General features: G+C 41.1%; 1 protein-coding gene across 1 annotated transcript; it reads left to right on the plus strand.

Annotated features, from left to right (window-relative positions):
- Positions 1-12,561: 12,561 nt before the first annotated feature.
- Positions 12,562-15,939, plus strand: tac1 (tachykinin precursor 1). Its single transcript, XM_014992645.2, has 5 exons — positions 12,562-12,926; positions 13,976-14,078; positions 14,169-14,192; positions 15,619-15,675; positions 15,765-15,939. Exons 1-5 carry the CDS (start codon positions 12,810-12,812, stop codon positions 15,809-15,811), a joined length of 348 nt encoding a protein of 115 aa, XP_014848131.1. The 5' UTR covers positions 12,562-12,809; the 3' UTR covers positions 15,812-15,939.
- Positions 15,940-19,994: the final 4,055 nt, after the last annotated feature.

Raw genomic sequence — 19,994 nt, forward strand, 5'->3', positions numbered from 1 at the left:
ACAGTTCAAGAATCTATGAGGCAGTAATCAGAGTCAGAGTATGTGAAACAATGTTTGGAGGCAAAATCAGCCAAAAAAGGATCAGGCAGAAGGAATGGTCAGCAGACAGAAAACAGGTCATGCAGACTGTCAGGGACAGGAAACCAATTAAGGGTTGATTTCACACTAAGTGCAGAGCAGGAGTGTATTTAGGCAGAAGTTTATGAAAACATTGTCATGGTTTAAGTACATGTTGGACCCAGGACAAGAACCACAACCCAAAAAAGGTCAAACAGTTTTTATTGACTGCAGGAACGGAACTGCCTTCGGTAACACTTTATTTGAAGGGGGGTGAATAAGACAAGAAATCATTACTGATATAAATTTGTTATAAAAGTATTACTGATTGCACTTTAAAAATTAGGTAACGTTATGTTATTAAAGGTAAAGTTTAAACAGTAATGATTTGTTGGTTAATGTCAAGTTGTCATAACAAAGACATTTTGAATAATGTCAACTTTGTATTAAAAGTGTCATAATTTACCAAATGACGCTTTATGACAACAGTCATAAATATTCATGAAGGCTTATTCATGAACATGACAGGTGTTATGTCATGTTTATGAAAGTGCCATGACAGTCTTATTCACCCCCCTTCAAATAAAGTGTTACCCTGCCTTCACATTCAGGCGGCTTTCTGGTCAGACTCTGGATGATCAGCGGCAGCACAACCAGGAAGAACTGTACAGACAGGAAGTAATGGTGCCCAACCTCCCAGAACTTCCTCTTCAGAAACTCTGACCTTGATTGACTAGAATCTTTGTAGTTTAGACAGTGAAAGAGGAGAGTGTCCATTTACTGGGGATTGTTTCACCTACAGGACTGTACAGAGAAGGGACCTCTATATGCTGGAAGCTAAAAGTAGTGAAGCCCACCACTGACACTTCCAAAAGTAACAATTCAGTCGGTCACAAAATATCAGTCACTATCTATGCAAGAAAACCAACAAACGGCATTAATTATCCTCCTGGTATTTTAACTATATGTGTACAGGAAGTATGAAGCCATCCTCAATGTTTTAAATCATTTGAAAGCTTTCAGCAGCCAATCAGCTTTTTTCTAAAACACCTTATTCTGCCCAGAAGGAACCAGACATGCTGCTGGTCTTATTTTCTAAAATAAATTGAGATTATGAGTCAGACTGTTACAGAATTTTATTCGGTCCTAAGTTAAGTCAGATAAATTAGATACAAATCTTCTTTTTCTAAGTCCTCCACCAGAAATCTGGTAAATTAGAAACTTAAGAAGACTGTAAAGGATCAGAGCTTCTCTGGCCAAATGTCTGACAGGAGGACAAATCAGGCTAATGGGCCAATTTATTTATGGAGCTCATCTCCAATCTGAAACTGAGAGGTCTTTCCCTCCTCCCACCTCACTATTCTTACACCACTTATGTACACTGAACTTCCTGTAATGTAATGGCCTGCTTTGGACAGAAGTCAGAGAATGTTTCTATACATTTTTACAAACTGCATCAATGAATTCAAAGAAGTAATTTGAATAAAATATAATGTTCATGATAGAGTGTTCTTCCTGTACAGATGCCACAGTATAGAAACAAACAAACAAACCAAACAGCCAGAAATGATGCAACATGCTTGGTGCTGTTGCTGATGTTCTCTTCTGTCACACCAGGCTGTCAAGGTCACAGTGCAGCAGAACATGTATTAATCATTGAATGAGTTGCTGTCAAACACTCTCCCCAAAGAAAATCCAACTTTCTGCTCATGTTGTAACTGTTTCCCATGATGATGATATTTTTATCACATATCTAATGCCTGGTCTTTGAATATTGTAAATTTTCCAGATCTAATGTCACTATTTTAGTGTGTTATGTTGTCAACTTAGTAGCTAAGACTAATGCCAGTCATCGTTGGTGAGCAGCAGATAGCTGGGGGTGTGTGATGTCATGCTGCAACGTTTCCATACAGGAATACAGATGAACAGTACATTTAATTAAGTCATACACACAGATTAAAATCCTAGTTGATCTGAAACATCTTGACCCACCAGCAGGGAGGCTCCCTGAAAGGAGCCACAGACTGGCTTTCATCAACGCGAGTCCAGACTCTCCAAAGTATTGAGAAGTGATCTTTGAGGTTCTCAGATCACTTTCACTTGCTCTGCACGTCTCTCCATAGAACATTGTTTCGGTTTGCAATATGGCGGTTTGCCATATTGCAAACAAGCAATATGACAAGTTTGCTTGCAATATGACAACTGCATATTGCAGAAGACTGCAATATGCAGTTGTTGAGAAGACTCCAAAGAGTTTTCTCAAAAACAGAGCAAATACTAACATGGAGGAGAACGCTCATCAGTCCATCCAGGCTGAGACATTAGATTGGATTTAAATACTAACCTGCACTTAGGACATGGTTTGGTTCTGAGTTGGTATGACTGGTCTCACTTTGAACTCTGCATTGTGTCTTTTTATGTGGTAAATATAGGAAAACAGATATCGATATCGAAAAGAAACTTCTAATAATCTGGTCCAAAACACTTCCCTCCTGCTAACCCAATGTAGCATGTAGTGTAGCTCAATTCCACAGATTTGGTGAAATTCGGTGAAGAATTACTTAAAAGCATTGTAATTGACTTGTTGCATTTGGTTCAGTTTCTGTTATGGTTCTGTTCAGTAAATTTTGCAGTGCTTGTTTGATTTTGTGTTAGATAAAAATAAAACGTTTTATTAAAATATTACACAAAAGTAAGAACTCCTGCATGCTTTTTATACATAAAATTAGGCAAGTAAGGTTTCTAATAAAAACACTGAATGCAAAGGGATTTATTAACATGCAAAGTATTTATACTTGAATGCTGATATGTTAAGCCAAGCTAACATATGAGGCTGCAGATCATGATAAATGAAAGCTGTTCTGGCACCAAAACAGCCAAACTTTCCATCACTGTTTATTAGAACAGCAATGTTCTAATAAACATCACTGTTTATTAGAAGAAAAATAGGGTGTTGGAATGTTAAGCTCTTTTAAGCAAAGTTTGGTAGATAAAATACTGGAAGAGCTAAAGGGAAATGGTTGACATAAGTTGAATTTATTACATTTGAATATATGGATTATTGCCAACACTTACAACCCAAAACTGTTCATTAACACATTCTAATCCAGTCTCTGTCCAGACATGAGACAAGATGCACAAGAAGAAAGTTTCCAAACAAGAATAAATGTTACAGCAAATGAAATCTACTAAAGCTCAACCAAATACATAAGCATAGTGAAGTCGTGCTCTGGAGGCTAATTGGCAACACAAAGGGAATCTGTTTATCTCCGTATACCTCCTGCCAAAAGCGGAAGCTCTGTTGAATTCATTACCCAGATTGCACACAGCTCTCGGCCGTATTTCATTCTGACTTGACAGAATAAAAACCTAAGAGTGCACCAGGAGGTTCTCTTAAAAAGGAGCTTACACACAAAATGTGCTTATCAAATACAGTTACAGGAACAGACACGCCCACTCGGCTCCCCAGCGCCTCGCTCTCAGTGTTTCCCCGTCACGCTGTGATCGACTGTGTCTGGGATTTGTCCTTTATGTCATTGCTTCAAAAATGGAAGGACTACACCCCGTTGTTTCAGACTGCCTTTGAATGGGTTTATGTAGCTTTAAAATGCTACATAAACAGAACCTGTGTCAGACTGGTAGCAGTAGCCACAGTTTGTCCATGTTGGGTCATCATCTGGAACACACACTCTAATAAGACAGATATAGATTAATGCAGATTGAACAAACCATTGTAGCTGTGAGACAATAGTGCTAACCTCCAGAGGCCTGTGCTCTTACAATTTTTATTAAAACCTGTCAATCCCAGGTTTCCTTGAAGGTGGCTCTCAGTGGGGATGGGCTATTCAGGGTGATGTTAGCTTTCTGTTGAACTCTTCTTTTCCATGTAGGCTAAAACATTCAGGTTCAGACTCATTCCCCCATGTTTGCTGGGTTCCCTACATGCCATGTGACAATCTTTGCACAGCTTCTTATAGTTTTCTTTCAATAATGGTTGTTATTTCACCACTTTTCTAGAAATAGAAGGATTTTTGACTTTTGGCAAACTCAAATTCACTATCTGTTCAAAATGTTTACTGTTATTTGTGCTAAAGTTGACAGCAAAATGTTTTCCTGCTAACAGATTTTATAAAATATTGAAAAACCAAATCCCGTTGTGAAAGAATTATTATAAAAGAAAAGAAATGGAGACATAGTCATACTAGTTTGCTCAAATATTGGAACTCTCTTAGTAACAAAGCCAGAGGTGGTCGTGTCATGTTGGCTAGGCGAGGCACCCACGCTGGGAAAGCTTCACCCTCCCACACTTGTTGCCCTCCTGGTGAATCGCACACAAAGCAGACACTGTGAGTCTGTCTGCAGAGCTACCTGCACTGGCAATGTACTGCTGCAAACCGCTTTGCAAAGGTGCTTCAATTTTACCTATAAAGATCTGCACATCTCCTTTACTCATTTATTGAGATGCTTTGTTTCATCATTTGGGTATTTAACAGTTCATCAGAGGGATATGATATGCATTGTGTTGTTTCTCACACTGCAGGTTTTCCACTTCGTAGCTTATTTAAATGAATAAAGACCAGTTCCAAACAGATGCAGGATCTTCAAACTGAACATGTGTGTGACATGTTGATTTGAAGACCCAACCTGCAGCGATGCCGGTCAGTGGAACAATCCCTGGAGTGTCTGCTGGCCGCGTGCTTGAAGAGAAGCTCAGTGTGAGCTGAGAACTGCGACTGAATGCCAATGAGTGAGTGTCCCGTGGATTTGCCATTTACAGCTGACGTGGCCCATCTGGACTATCCTGATTGAAATTCCTCTAATTTGAGCTCTGTTGTGCCTGAACACAGTCACTCCTAAGAAAACTTGCCAAAGGTGATTCAGTCTTTTGTTCTTGTCAAAGTGCTAAATGTGTGTGTGTGTGTGTGCGTGCGTGCGTGCGTGCGTGCGTGTGTGTGTGTGTGTGTGTGCGCGTGTGTGTTTGTGTGTGGTATGTTGAAGGGCAGATGAGACGTGCTACTTTTGTAAAAACTTTAAAAAGTGAATTCTTGCAGATGTCACTTTTTGTGATTCATTCTTAGAGCATTCAAAGAGAATGTTCTGTCCTAATGGCCATCCGCTCTGAAGAGATATTCTATCTTCTTTGTTTATGTTCACATAAATAAAGTTATTGTTTCCCCTTCCACTGCTCTTCTCCTGAGCACTTTCCTCAGCGCTGCATTCAGCCAGCCACTCTATAGGCGCACTTGACTTTTAACAGGCAACAATAGCTAACTAGAGTTGATGGTGTGAAGTACAGATGATAACTGTGTACTGGTTTATTTAAACACCTCTCACTTTTGGAAATAAAACCCTACACCTGGTTGTTTTTGGTCAAGGACATCCACTTCACTGAGCACCGCCTCATTCTGCTGGAATGTGGCTCGTAGGTGTTGGAGTGGCGCAGGAAGAACAGGGGCAGAGTTTGGAGTCATTAGCTGTTAGAAGCTTCCTGGACTGTTTACTCTAAGTTCTTTATGTAAAGCCTTCTCTTCTGTCCAGCCTCTCCAGGTCATACAGTTATAAAATGAAGTGATTTCTTTCAGTAAGAAAACAGAGGTTCTTCCACTATTTACTTATTAATATTTCATCCATTCAACCATTTTCATCCTGCTATTCAAGATCAGGTAACCAAGGTAACAAAATCACAAGTGAAACAACAGGGAACAACAAAAACTCACAAACAGATGAACATAAACTGTGACTGTGGATCAGTGGGTAGAGCAGTCAGGTTGTAGGTTTAATGCCAGCTCCTGTCGATGTGCTCATGAGCCAGGTGCTTAACCCAGAATCCCTTTAGTGTATAACTCAGTTTATGTTTCAGCAGGTTGATCACCAACTCACACTGTGCTGCAGACAAGCTGAACTACTTGTAAGTAGCAGTAAAGAGCAAATACAGAAAACATCTTTTTCACAGAAATGTTGTTACTATGACACTGACTGTTTAGTCTCTACATACTGGGACATTTTCTGGCACCAGACCTGGAGGATTCCACCTCAGCAGTACTCCACTCCATCCAGCACTGTGTTAACACCGTCACATTGGACAGACACATCTGGCTGTTTCCCAACCAGAAGCTCTGGATGAAAGAGGAGGTCAGGGAACTGCTGAAGGAGAGAAACAATGCTTTCAGATCCGGAGACAGGGGCCTGTTCTGATGAGCGGCACTGGAGGATTACACCGAGATGAGACGGCATACAGACTGGAGGTGAAACGACTGTCTGTCTAGTCCAACAATCTCCGTTTGAACAGCTCAGAGTCAAAGGTCAAACTGATTGGCGACTTTAGAAGGTGTAAGTCAGACATTCATCATTATGAACGGGGAGAGGGTGGAGATGGTGCCAAATTTCAGGTTCCTGGATACCTACATCAGAGAAGACCTGGAATGATAACTTCACTTCAGTCCTGAAGAAGGCACAGCAGAGACTGAACTTCCTGAGGATTCTCAGGGAGAACAACCTGAGAACTGAGTTCTTGGTGTCCTTCTATTGCTGCACTGTGGAGTTGGTGTTGAACCATGACGTTTCACTGTGGTTCTCCAGCTGCACTGCGGCAGAGAGGAAGCAGCTCCATACGGTCATATACAACGTCCATAGATTGATTGGCTGCCTTCTTCCATGCCTCCAGCGCACGACACAGATGTAACAGACGTTTCTACAACATGTCTGTCACACACATAAAGTGTGTCTGCTTTTAGTGTCTTGGGCTAGTAAGGACTTACTGTAAGCTACAGGTACAGGTCAGCTGTCAGAGCCTTGTGGAAATATATTCTAACTGCACAGCAGGAATTATCCCAGCATGTCCCTTCTGGCAGTTATGAATGAAGAATGAAGAGATTAAACAGTGCAGCAAGAGATGCTAAGGTCACATTCACTCTGGAACTAAACAGACACAACAGAGGAGTTACAAAGGCAAAAACAGGAGAATCCCAGTTCACAGTAGGCATCATAAATACCAGCCTTATAATGAAATCCTGACTCTTACAACTGATTAAGAGTTCAATAATTGGTGGTAACCAGAAAATTAGGACTGCAAATCTTAGTCACTAGAGTCACTTTTATTCATCTGCCGAGACACAAAGAAGAAGCTCAGAACAAATGACCTGTGGCTCAGACCGAGAATACACTGAAGAAGTTCTGTTTTATCTGTGGAGAGAAGGTTTTCTCCCAGAATCCCATCAGGAAAGTTAGAAATGTTGAAAAGCTCACCTAGCCCTCTGAGCTGCTGCTACTCTGTTGAGAAATTAAAAGAGAGACTAACAATTAAATCAAGACTCAGCTCAACTTAAAAAACTTTTAATCTGTTTCTCTTGTTTTATCACATCTTATTTTCCAGAAAACTTTGGCTGTAAAGATTAAAGGAAAGTTTCATGCTTAGTTATGGACTCAAAAGGCCACTTCCTGTCTCTCATGAATCCAGCTCTGGATGGTTCTCTTGTTCTCAGCAATGCGATTATTCTTTAAGACCAGATATGACTATCTTTGTCCACTGTATGAATGATGCTTGATTCTTAAATGTATTGCTTTTTACATCAGAGTCACCAGGAGGATCTTAGCGCTGTCAGTCAACCCTGTGTACTCACTGCTCAATGTGCTAATGGTGGAGATGGTGTTAAAGGAAAACCATTTATCCTCTGTTATCGGTGCTACAAGCCTAGCATTCACGACAGGCCCTGCTATCAGGAAGAAGCTGCAGGGGGGGCGGGGGGGGGAGATGAGCAGGCGGATGTAAGGGTGATTGCCAGTGCTAAGACCCGCCTCCTTGCTCTTATTGGTTGTTTGTAGTTAGAACTGGGAGCACTGGGATAAGGCAGAGGAGTTAGATGTTTTTCACAAATTATCTATCTCATAATGGCTGATAATGTGTATCTGTTCCTTTTTATTGGGATTTTTCCTTTCTTCTCCCTAAACTGCGTGGGATATGTCTGGATAGTCGTTCAAATGTGCTAAAACGTGGTTGTTATGTCAGCTGTTAAATGCTGTGCTGATCCTCAAACTAAGGCAGCCATTACTGATTCTGAGGTGTGTTGGACACTCTTCCACTCTGCTGATAGGAGTTGATCAGGAGTGGGCATTCCTGTCGCCCCTATCTAAATGAGGTGGTCTCAGGCATTTGCCTGAAAACAAACAAACAACAACAACAAAAAAACTTCCTTCCAGGTGTTTAAACCTAATTTTCAAAACAAAAGCATAAATTTGTCACTGAAATCTACAAATTTATATCATTTTTAAACAGAGGTCACGGGTCACACCCCTGTTTTATATCTTAAATGTGGAATTTTCCTCACATTTACTCCATGCCCTGCATGGCGTTTGGGGTCATAACTTCTTTTAGTGGTGGCTTTCTTCTTGTTGTCCACTAATTGTCTGACTCTCAGATGGAATATGGAAATATTGGCTCATGCATCCCATAGAGATCACTCAACCCCCACACAGTGTGACCTGGCTTGGATTAGAATAATAAGCACATTTCTAGCTTTGAGGTGGTATAATTAAATTAGAGTCTTCAAAGCTGTTTTAGCATGGGCATCAGCACAATATGTGTTTATATTGAGGATTTTCTATTTTGTGTCTCTTGTGCACTGAATCTGGACACAGACCAATTAATACGCTCTAATGAATTGATGCATCATATTAAAAGAGCCCCACTTGTTGCTGGATCACAGTTAGAGGAGTTTTTGAGACTGGTGTCCACATCTCCTCACATGTAAGATGTGTCAAGCTGCATGCCTCCACTTGGCCCCAGCTCTCTTGACCTCCTACGCCTTGATTCTCCATCCTCCCCCACAGCGGTAGCTCCACTGATGGTAGCAACAGCACCATATCACCTCTAGCACCTCACCTCCCCCTTCCGTCTGTTAATTGGATGAGCTGTCATGGCGGTGAGGATGATTAAATTCCAGAGCAGAGTGGCTCTGTGGTGAACCAATCTACGGTTACGTTAAACCAATAAAAGGTCAGCAGGAATTGTGCAGTTCTTTGTTCAAAGTGGTTCCCATAACCAGGTTCAACGGCTTTAAGGTTCATTCTTCACTGTGAAAATAAGCAGAACAGACACATAAAGCTCACTGGATCTGAGAGCTTCATTCCTTCCAAACACTGCCTGCTGCCAGCCATGGTCCTTTTGAAGAGAACTTCCATTTAAAGGTGAAAGTTATTCATCTGGGTTAACCAAGCCTGAATTTTAGCTCTCTTGTTTAGGATGAAACTGGTTTAAGACATAGCACATCTTTCAAGGTAAAACAGGAACAACAGCTGTTTAAATAGATGCAAAAATTTTGTTTTTGAAAAAGGTGATGGTAGGATCATGTTTTTGGGTAGTTTCTGTCAGTGGTACTGGAACATGAGGTGCATAGAATAATGAAGGAGGACGACAAACTCTGATGAGGAGTCAGACCACCTGCAGTCAGACACGTGGACACATTTGGGTCTGTCTTTAAGCTAAATTTGACTTTTAAAGATGACCTAGTCTTGCATTTTTATTTAGTATTCATTTCATTTGATCTGTTTAGGACTGCAAGGTGTAACAATTTTCAGAACTGTGTCTGTTCTCTTTGAGTATTCTGGCTTCTTCCATCCTCACCAGTTTGTCACATTTCTCTGTGATGGACTGGTGACGTCTCCAGGCTGTACACCCACACTGTGATATGTAGAGGAAATCACCTGGAACACAGCAGAAGTAAAAAGAATCCTCCTGAAAAGACATCCATCAGAGTGAAAACCTCCCATGAGTCTTATCATATTGACATAGTCCATCTGAAAATTATTAGAGAAATAATTTTTGAGTCATTAGAGGCTATAAAAGAGTCAACCTGAGTGATTTTATAAAAGTTTTCAGAAAGCTTTGTCTGGACAGAGCTGAGGAAGTGCCATTTAGACACATTGGTGGCATACATGCCAACTGACATTCTCACACAGTAACTCTAAAATTAATTATTGGTTATTAATGTTTTTATTATATTTAACCATCCTTGTAAATAAGGTATAGTTTGGCTTGGTTTTGGTAATAAACAGACCTCTAAGCAATTTCAAATCACATCATAAGTGTGTTCCCAAACACTCTCATTACAGCTCCTCATTGGTCGATTTGGATGATAGACCATCAATTAGTCTGAATCAAAGGCGGTCCAGCAGGGAAAATATGCACTTTTATGAGTTTTGAATTAAATATACCGTATTTTCCGCACTATAAGACGCACCTAAAAACCTTCAATTTCCTCAAAAGCCGACAGTGCGCCTTATAATCCGGTGCGCCTTATATATGGACCAATATTGAGCCACAACAGGTCCAGCAACGGACCTTACCACAGGGGCCGCGTTTCATTGGCTAATGCCCATTTTAGGTCACAGTGCAGCTACCACGTGCGTGACCGTCTCACAAACACAAGCTACAGTAGTAAACATATGCTAATGTACATTGTGGACCATCAAAACCATGAATGCCGACTTACCCAGCCTTGCAAGAACAATAGGCATCAGTGATCTTGTCCACAGCTATATTTATGCTGAGGGTGTGAGGATCTGCTGTTTTCCTCATCTATCGGTAGCTTTTAGCTGTGACGCGCACAATGTTGGAGGCATCCAGTGGCTCAAACACCTTGATGTCGTCCAAAAAAGATGACATGAACTTGTTGGTTCCCCTGTCCATTGTCGTGGCTGATATGTTGTGAAAATCCGGCAGAAATGCTACGCTAATTAACTCAGCTCGAAATGAAAGACGTCATGTTTACACAGACATGCAGTAGGCTGCTTACGACCAACTACGGTAAGCAGCCGCCAACTTCTTTTTCCCCGTAGAAGAAGTAGTGCGCGGTGCATGCTGGGATAGTTGTCAGAACACTGGTTTGTTAATAAAGTTTGATAATACATTTAAAGGGGGGGAGGGGCAGGGGAAGAGAGACAGAGACTGCAGCGGCAGCGTGTCGGTTGGTCTGTGTTACCCAGAAAGCAGTTGGGCATAATATCGCAACACCAACACCGTGAGTGAAACAACGACTGGGCCAGCCTACTATATAAAGTACTCGGGGACCATTTCTTTATTAATGTGGATGTGTAATAATAGAGTATGAAGCGCCTTATAATGCGGTGCGCCTAATGTATGAAAAAAGTCCTAAAATAGGCCATTCATTGAAGGTGCGCCTTATAATCCGGTGCGCCTTATAGTGCGGAAAATACGGTAGATTTTATTTTCCTCTTACCAAAGTGTCGTTTCTTGCTAAAGTTTTTTTAACAGTGAGCTGCAGATTTGTTTTACCTCCCCTACTGCTCCCATGCTGCTCACTGTTTCCAGTAGCTAAATCAGATTAGCCTTCCATCCATTCATCCATCCATCCATCCATCCACCCATCCATCGCATTTATAGAAAAGCATACAATAAAAATAATGTATATTTGTGTTAAAATGATTATCAATGATTCAAATTCTTTTTGAGCTTGTACATGTAATTTGTGAAGGATAAATTCAAATCAAATTAGAGTGTGAGTGTGTGTGTGAATGGGTGAATGACTAGTGTGAAGCTCTTTGGGGTCCTCTGAACCTGATAAAACGCTATAGAAATACAAACCATTTACCATTTAGGCAAATGTTGAGACTTTGATCTTGCTTTTCCAAATATTTCCAGTTGTTTGTTGTATAATTTGAAGTTATGCAAACAAAAAAGGGTAAGAATCGGTCAATAAAAGCACAAAAATAATTTTACAGTCATGCTAATGTGTATTTAAACTTCTCACTGAAACCTTCAGCATTAAAGTATTTAAGCAACACAACAAATCAAACCAGGATCCCTGAGAAAGCTCCAGATTCACACTGAGATGAAAAAGTTTCTTTCAGTGACGTCCAGAATGCTTTCTACTATGCTTGATGCATTTTAGTAGAATTGCATCAAGCTCTCTGCGTCAGTCAGTGCTTACGTGACTGTTACATTACAGAGAGGGCACCTTTTCTGCCTTTTAATATTTATAATTTATATTATTTTTAAGTTTGAGGAAGATGAGTCTGCAAATCCTAAATGTATTCAAATTGGTACAAAGATTAGACAAATTAGATCAGACATATTTATCCAAGTTTCCTTGAGGGAACTTGGCTTATTACAGTTAAATATCACAAAAAACATAATTTACAAAGTTTAAAAGAGTGCATTGCAGAAACATATATAACCAAACCTATATGAACTTGAAAATTCAACTCACATTTATTTGTATAAAGACTTCTGTTGGCCACAGGCCAGAAAAGGTGCAGACCAGCTGAAGAGAGCAAAAACCCAGTTGTTTCATAATCACGTCATTTATGATATAAAAGCTCGTGACATCTGGAACGATACTTTGGGAATATCTAGGAACTATATAAATTTGATGCGCAACATAAACTCCTCAACGAGTAATCACACTACTAAAACAGCGTTACTAAGCAACGCAGCTCGAGCTGCTATAAAGGGACGCCCGCGAGGCTGTCTTGACAGGAGGGCGCACGAGACAAGAAGTTGGTGCAGGAGCCGGGCGCGCGGAGAGCTTTGGGGAAACAGAAACAGGAGTTCAGCGTTCTGACGCACACACGCACGCGCTATGGACTAAATAGTGTTGAGCTGAGAAGAGCAGCGCGCGCAGCAAGTCTCTGTTATAGTTACATTTCACTTAGTTCTGTTATAGTTTCTGCCTTTATCTATTTTTACTGTGACTAGAAACTAGAAAAGAAATTTAAAAAAAAACATCGTCGGCACCATGAAGCTTTTGTTTTTGCCACTTCTAATGGCGCTTATTGCCGTTGCTCAAGTTTTTTGCGAAGATGCTGAGCCAAAAGAAGGAGCTGACTACTGGACGAGCAGTAACCAGATTCAGGTAGCACTGCAGACGCTTTAGTTTCTGTTATTTAGCCCCGATGTATAACTCACTTTGTTACTGAATTGTACAATTTCTAATTGGTTCTGTGTCAGGTTTGAATTTATCTCACGAAAGACTAACATTAATGTCAAATGGAGTACAAATCAATTAGGTATTTTTTTTATGTGTCTGCCATATTACGCCAAAGAAGCACTTTGAATAACATCTGTGCATTCCTTTTACATTGCCCACAATATATTAAAGAAGGAAGCAGTTAATTAGATTTCTGTTTTCCTTCTGAAAACAGAATTATTCATCATATTATATCTTAATTAGTCAGTTTTAGTGCACGATTAAATTGGTCTTAGATTAGTATAATAATTCTAGCAGCTATAATCATAACCAAATCTTTATTTCCTACTGGAGAAAAAAAACTGTCCATTTTGCAGTGAAAAGGTGACACTATTAGAACCTATCTTTTATTTTCTAATCAGATCTCTGTTTTTGGGGACACGGAAGATAATAAAAAAAATAACAAGTCAGTGGTCTTTAAATTGAAACAGAATAACTGTGCTTAGTTTAATTCAGATTGATCTTAAACCTTCCAAATTTGGCAATGACATAAATTCTAGCTGCTCATATTAAAATATGAAACCCAAAGCAGCTCCACTGTCACGAATCGCATGTCCTGAGTTTGACATTGTGGATTGGAATCGTGCCAAGCCACTATTCCCCCAGCCTTAACTGGAGGCGGGGGCCATTTTGCAGATGAATGAGCCCACAGTAAATCATTACAACTTAGTGTACGGGCCATTAGTGGCCCCTAGGTCTAGATTGCAGCCAGACTAATGTATATTAGAGAAATAGATCTTAAGACAAAAATAGAAACAACTGCTGACACTTGCAATTTCTAATCTGTAAAGAGTGGATGAAAGAATCCTTAATCTTATGGCTCTTTTAGGTTAATTGCAGTTACACACATAGTCAAGGCAGTTTCTTAGTATGTCACACTTGGGAAACAATATCAATAGATTTTTTTACACAGATTTTTTTCCCCATCTCCTCAGGATGACTGGCTTTCCAATGACCCATTCAGAGAAATCCTCCTGAGGATGACGAGAAAGCCGCGGCCGCACCAGTTCATTGGTCTGATGGGGAAGCGTTCTATGGGTGAGAACTTGTTCATTTTATTCACCACAAGCTCCACATCCTAATCATGCTTTTTATAAAATCCTTTCCTTTTACTTTGTCTCTCCACAGCAAACCCACAGATTACCAGAAAAAGTAAGTCACATCTGTTGGGACTTTCTGTATTCCTGTAAAGGGAATAATGATCATGTTGATAGTTTAGTAGTGATTGTCTTTCTTTTAATCCTGCTTGTGAAAATAGTGGGGAAGTAAAATATGCAAAATCCCAACAGGCTAAGACATGCATGTCTGATAGAGAGATGTTGTGAGATATCAGTGATCTGCAGCGTTCAGTGCTGTGGTTGAAAAGCATTAAGATAGTTTTTTATGTTTAATTCTCCTTCTGGCTTGTATTAATGGTATTATGAAAGTAGCTGATTTCCATGGTATTAAATCAACCATGTTAGACAACAGAGCCGCTGTAAAACCGCAGTGGATCACCTATTCAGATTTGCACAGCAGGAGAAAAATAAATTTCTCTCATATTTCACCCACAGCATTACTGATTGAACTGGGTTTTTATTGCTGTGGCTCAGACGGAGTGGGTGAAAACAATTTCAGGGTTTAATTAACTGACAACCGCCACAGATTGCTCTACAGAAGGACTCTTTTCTGAATACATCTCTTTTATTTAACACATTAATTGTTCAGTTAGGAGGGTGGTCCAAAGCTGTCGGGAAAAACAGAAGAGATTAAAGGTACTAAAGCACGGAAGGGATCTGTGGGGGTTGGGGTTCCCTTTTTCTGAATGACTCACCCCCTCACTGATGCAACAGAGCGAGCAGAATTGAGTATACGTCCAATTTATTCCACTTACGCAAACGTGACCATGTCAGTTGTCATTAGAGTGAAGGACATAGCAGAGATCAATATCCTCAAGGACATGTTGGACTTGGTTGTCCTCCACATAAGGCAAAATAGATTTTTACTCATTTCTTTACTTCTGAGCAACGCTTCAGTTCTTAAGTCAGTTCATCAGCGAAATGCAAATATTGATGTCTTTTTTGGAGGGATACAGAATCCCCATGAGGCTCTTTTTGGTGTTGCAGCGTTCCTCACTCTGTTTCAGCACCATGGAACTGATGGCATCCCAGCCCTCCACTCAGACTGACAGCATATTTCCATCCCTGTGTCACAGAGATGTTTAAGGACAGCTTAAACATGTCAGTTTGGGTTCTGGTTCACATGAACTTCACTCTGACACTACAGACATCATGTCCAATTAAATTCTGATGCAGAAAAGAGCTCCTTCTAAAGGGGAAGGAGAAGTTTGAATCCTGAAGTTACAAATGAAGATTAAATTAATAACCCAGCACAAAGTTATGTAACATTTGATTTACTTTCTTGAGGAAAAGATCTGCCTTCATAAGAGGACATAGCGCAGATCCACTTCTGAAATTCCAGAAACAAAGACATGAGAAAAAATGACCATCCAAGACCTGCTGGGTTCCAGCCTCTAGTTTCAGCTTAGTAAAACTAGTGGACTTCCATAATCTATATTTTAAATCCTTTTCCTCCACAGGACATAAAATCAACTCATTTGTCGGCCTGATGGGAAAACGGAGCCAAGAAGAACCAGGTCATCTAAATTCCTTTGTGCTCTGATCGTCTTCAGGCTGTTAGCCTAACATACTCATTCTAAATCAGGTGCTTCTCTTCCTCCTGCAGAGTCCTACGAATGGAGCACAATACAGATGAATGACCAGCGGCGCTAAGCAGCAACTCCTGCCTCGGTCTCATCTCATCATTCCTCACCCACCAGAGGAGTACCTGACGCTGGCTTTGTTTTTCTCAAAATGTGTATTGTTGTTAGTCAAATAAAAATGATTGTTTCCACATTGTAGTGATGTAGCAGTGCTCTGCCTGTGCCAATTCCATCTGTCCCAGCAGAAGGTACACTGGGGGTGTAAGGAAAGCAGCTGTCATTGTCGATGTTCTAAGTGGTCTCTGAGAGTTTTCCTCCATCTGCCATGACACAAACGTTGTATGTTGTAGTGGACCACCCAAGCAAAGCTTTACCCCTTAGGGGTAAAGCTGAAAATTGCACTGCCAACTCCTCTGCATTGTGCCTCGTAGCTGTTTATTTGCAATTGTTTGCTGTAGAAATACATCACACAGATGTTCTTACGTTTGCTTTCATGTTCTAGGGACTGTCATGTTTTCCACCTGCATACATGGTGTGAAAGGACTGGATAAATGTGTGCTGCAATGAATTAACAGATATTAAAATTATTTTCTGTAATTGTTGAGCTTCAACTTTCAAGTTGTGTGATTTTTATATTTTAGTGGGAGGAGATTGTGAGAGTGGGCTGGGCGAACTCTAGTGGTAATCAGTGGTACTGCACAAGCTACAAACGAAAATCCAACAAGGCATTATAAACATAAACGCAATAAAGTGGGCATAATACCACCCATCAGCTAAGTTTCACAGTTATAACTATAATTGTTACAAGCTATGTTAAAATTCAAATATTAAACAGAAAGGTAAAAATCTCTTTTGTTACCAAGTGTTAGTTATTTGTGAATTGAAGTCGTTTAGTTAAGGTTTAATTGAAATAACTGACATTTCTAAATTAATTATATTTTCGAACTGAATAAAAATATTTCATGAACTCAAATGTTCTGTTAACGCATTCAAGTCCTGACATGAATTTCTTGTCTATTATAATAGAAATAATTAAATGAATCTAGTCAACGTGTTCCTAATCATCATCCTCACTGGTGAAAAGATTAAATGTTTTCAGTAGCATCACATCCTTTTTATAGGATACAGTCTGGATGAATTCTGCGAATACGCGCCACCTAGTGGTATCTTTATTCCACTACTCTGTCGCACAGGTGAGCATTACATGTCAGCTGGTTTTAATTGGTTTGATAAATCGTGTCGTGTGCGACAACTGAGCAGGTCCAAAAAGTCTTTTATAAGTCTATGAAAACTGAAAGTGGCGCAGTGCGACCCCAGCGTTAATGTGGTGAAATGTACTGCTGGGCACAAAACAGAAACAACCAGCTGCTCATTTCCTGCTGTCATTCTGCTATACGTCTTCAATACATCTTATTTATAACTGAGATTTCCTCCCAGTTATCCACAAAAGCCGCCTTCAGATGTAAAGAATTAATTTTCTTATGGATTCTAGTGGGGTGATTATCCATGTGTAACAGTGTTTAGGTTGTAGAATCCCACTTGCTTTATGTATCAGTGCAATGGGGAAATAGCGCCCCCCTCTCTGTGTGGTTGGTTATATACTGCTGGCTCCTGCACTCAGTGCCAGTCTGTGAAAGCTGCACAAGAGTGTGCTGATTGAAGCTGAGCCGTTGCACTGATTCCAACCCGATATGTTCTCATTCAGGAAATAAACTGCAGATCACCCAGAAACTCCTTGTCTTCTTTAAAACTACACAACGCAGAGTCGAGGGGTTACTTGGGCTGGCCTGGTACAGTGGAGTGAAGCAGAACCCGGTTACATTGGTGCCGTGACCCGAGCTTCTGCAATCCTGTATCTGAAGCGGTGCCGTCTATTTCCTGGACAACGGTTGGAGTCGCCACATGGGCCGTGGGAAACCCCGTAGAATTTCCCTCTTTTCCGCTATTTGCGGTTTTCTATTGGAACACTGAGGTGGGATTCTGTACATCTGGTTGAAAATATATAATAAAAAAAAAAAAAAAAAAAAAGACCGATGCAGATCTGAATCATGACAGACTTTTCTGGTTTTGGGAGAGGGAGGGGGACAGTTAGTTTTACCCCACTGCAGTCATTTGGCAGGGGTAGGGCAGGTTTGCTGGCAGCCCCAGTCTCATCCACACCTAGGCCCGTCTTTGCCGAGTTAAATGAAAAACCTGTTGATGGTGACTATGATGATTCCCATCATTCTAAATCAGACGCCAAACCTACTAAGGAGAACCTGTATGCAGAGATAGCGACGCAAATTGGGGTTTCTATTGGAGAAAGCATAGCATCTTGTATTGAGTCTCGCTTGGGCTGTGGACTGGGAAACAGTGTTCTTGGGTCTGCCAGTAATGTGCTCTCAGAACCTTCACTTTTGAATGTGATTGTGAAATCTGATGTTAAAGAACCTGTGTGTTTTAGAGGGGATGGTTGTGACACATGCAGTGTGCAGGAATGGGAGGAAATGATAATGACCTATTTGAAGAAAAGAGGAGTACAGGTAGCTGAACAAGCTGATGAAGTGCTTGTTAAACTGGCAGGGAGGGCAAGAGAGATTGTCAGGGTGGGCATACGTAGTAAGCCATCCTTATGTCTTAAGGAAGGCCCAGAGCCTATTTTTGAGATCCTCAAGCAGCACTTTAGTGACACTGCCTGTTCAAGCATGCCTCTGGCTGATTTTTATGCAACATTACCTGCCTTAGGAGAGACACCTTTTGACTACTGGCTCCGGCTGAACAGAGTCATGGAACTGACAGAGGACTGTCTCAAAAGACAGAATAAGTCCTTCGCGTATCTGACAAAAGAACTGACTGCAATGTTCATTCGTCACTGCCCAGACTCAGAACTGTCTCTTATTTTCAAATGCAAGCCGTTGCAGCAGTGGACACCTGCTGATATACACGACAAGTTGCTAGAGCATAGCAAAGATCAGAAGTGTGGCCCTCAGCAGAGTGCATCCAGTGCTTTAAGTTTTCAGCGACAGGAGGTGAGTCCTCATGTGCCACAGGTGACATGCGGCAGTAAATGTACCACACCATCACCAACTTCTGCCTCAGTACCATCTACTGGACTTAATGCACCAGCGCCTGCTGATCGTCTTGATCATGTGATCGCTCTGTTGGAGAAAGTTCTGGAGGGTCAACCCCGACAAGCAAAGCCACCTGCTAAAGATGATGTCAGAGCTCATCGAAACCAAACACACAAAGTCATGCCCTGTGCAATCTGTGGTGACACTGAACACTCTACCTATTACCACTGTAGAGCCAATCAGTTGTGCTTCATCTGCCATGCTGGTGATCACACACGGGCTCGGTGCCCCAGGGCCATATCTAACAAAGTGAGAGGGCCTGAATCAGCTGCCCAGCAGCTGGGAAACTAGTTGGCCTACATGTGGAGGGGGCAAGTGTTAGGCCTGAAATTGTGCCCCAAGAGACTGATTTTGATGATTTGGAGTCTGTGTACCAAACTGTCTATGAGGAACGACAGCTTGGCCATCGACCAGTACTTCAGAACACCCAAAGACTGAAACAACATGATGAACTGTTCTATGAAAATGTGACCCTTGGTGGCAAAGTATCTATTAAAGCAATGCTCGATAGTGGCTCCATGGCCTGCACCCTCAGTACCAACCTGATGCCCCATCTCTTAGATCATGCAGTATTGCAGTCCCCCACCTTGCAACCCACTGATGTTGTACTTATTGGTTGTGGAGGTTCGAAGACAATCCCATCTGGTGTGTGTGACATTACAGTGGAAATGTATGGCTGCAAAGTTGTTGTGCCTGTGCTGGTGGTTGCAGGACAAAGGGAGGACCTTATCATAGGCAGCAACTTTATGAGACATTTGGTCAATCGCCTGAAGGCAAAAGATGGTTTGGGGGTGGGATGCAGCAGGATCTTAAATACAGAAGACATGTCTAATCACAATGTGTTGAGTTTAATGTCAGAAGTGGTGGTTCCAGAGAGTGTCAGTGATAAGATTGGAACTGTCAAGCTAAAGAGAGCCATAACCTTGGAACCATTGACAGAGCACCTGGTCTGGGGCAGGCTGCAGCTAGGAGGTAATGAGGAAGTGGGCAGTGCTGTAGTGATAGAACCCACAGCAGCAAGGTCAAGGCCAAGGTCAGTTATGGTTGGGAGAACTGTGGCACATCTTAAAAGTGATGGGTGGCTCCCTGTAAAAGTATTAAATCCCTTTGAGAAGCCAATGACTTTAAAACGAAACATGAAGC

This window comes from Poecilia mexicana, unplaced genomic scaffold (genome assembly GCF_051168715.1).
Source record: "Poecilia mexicana isolate PSO_F unplaced genomic scaffold, ASM5116871v1 scaffold_11, whole genome shotgun sequence".
NCBI classification, from domain to species: Eukaryota; Metazoa; Chordata; class Actinopteri; order Cyprinodontiformes; family Poeciliidae; genus Poecilia; species Poecilia mexicana.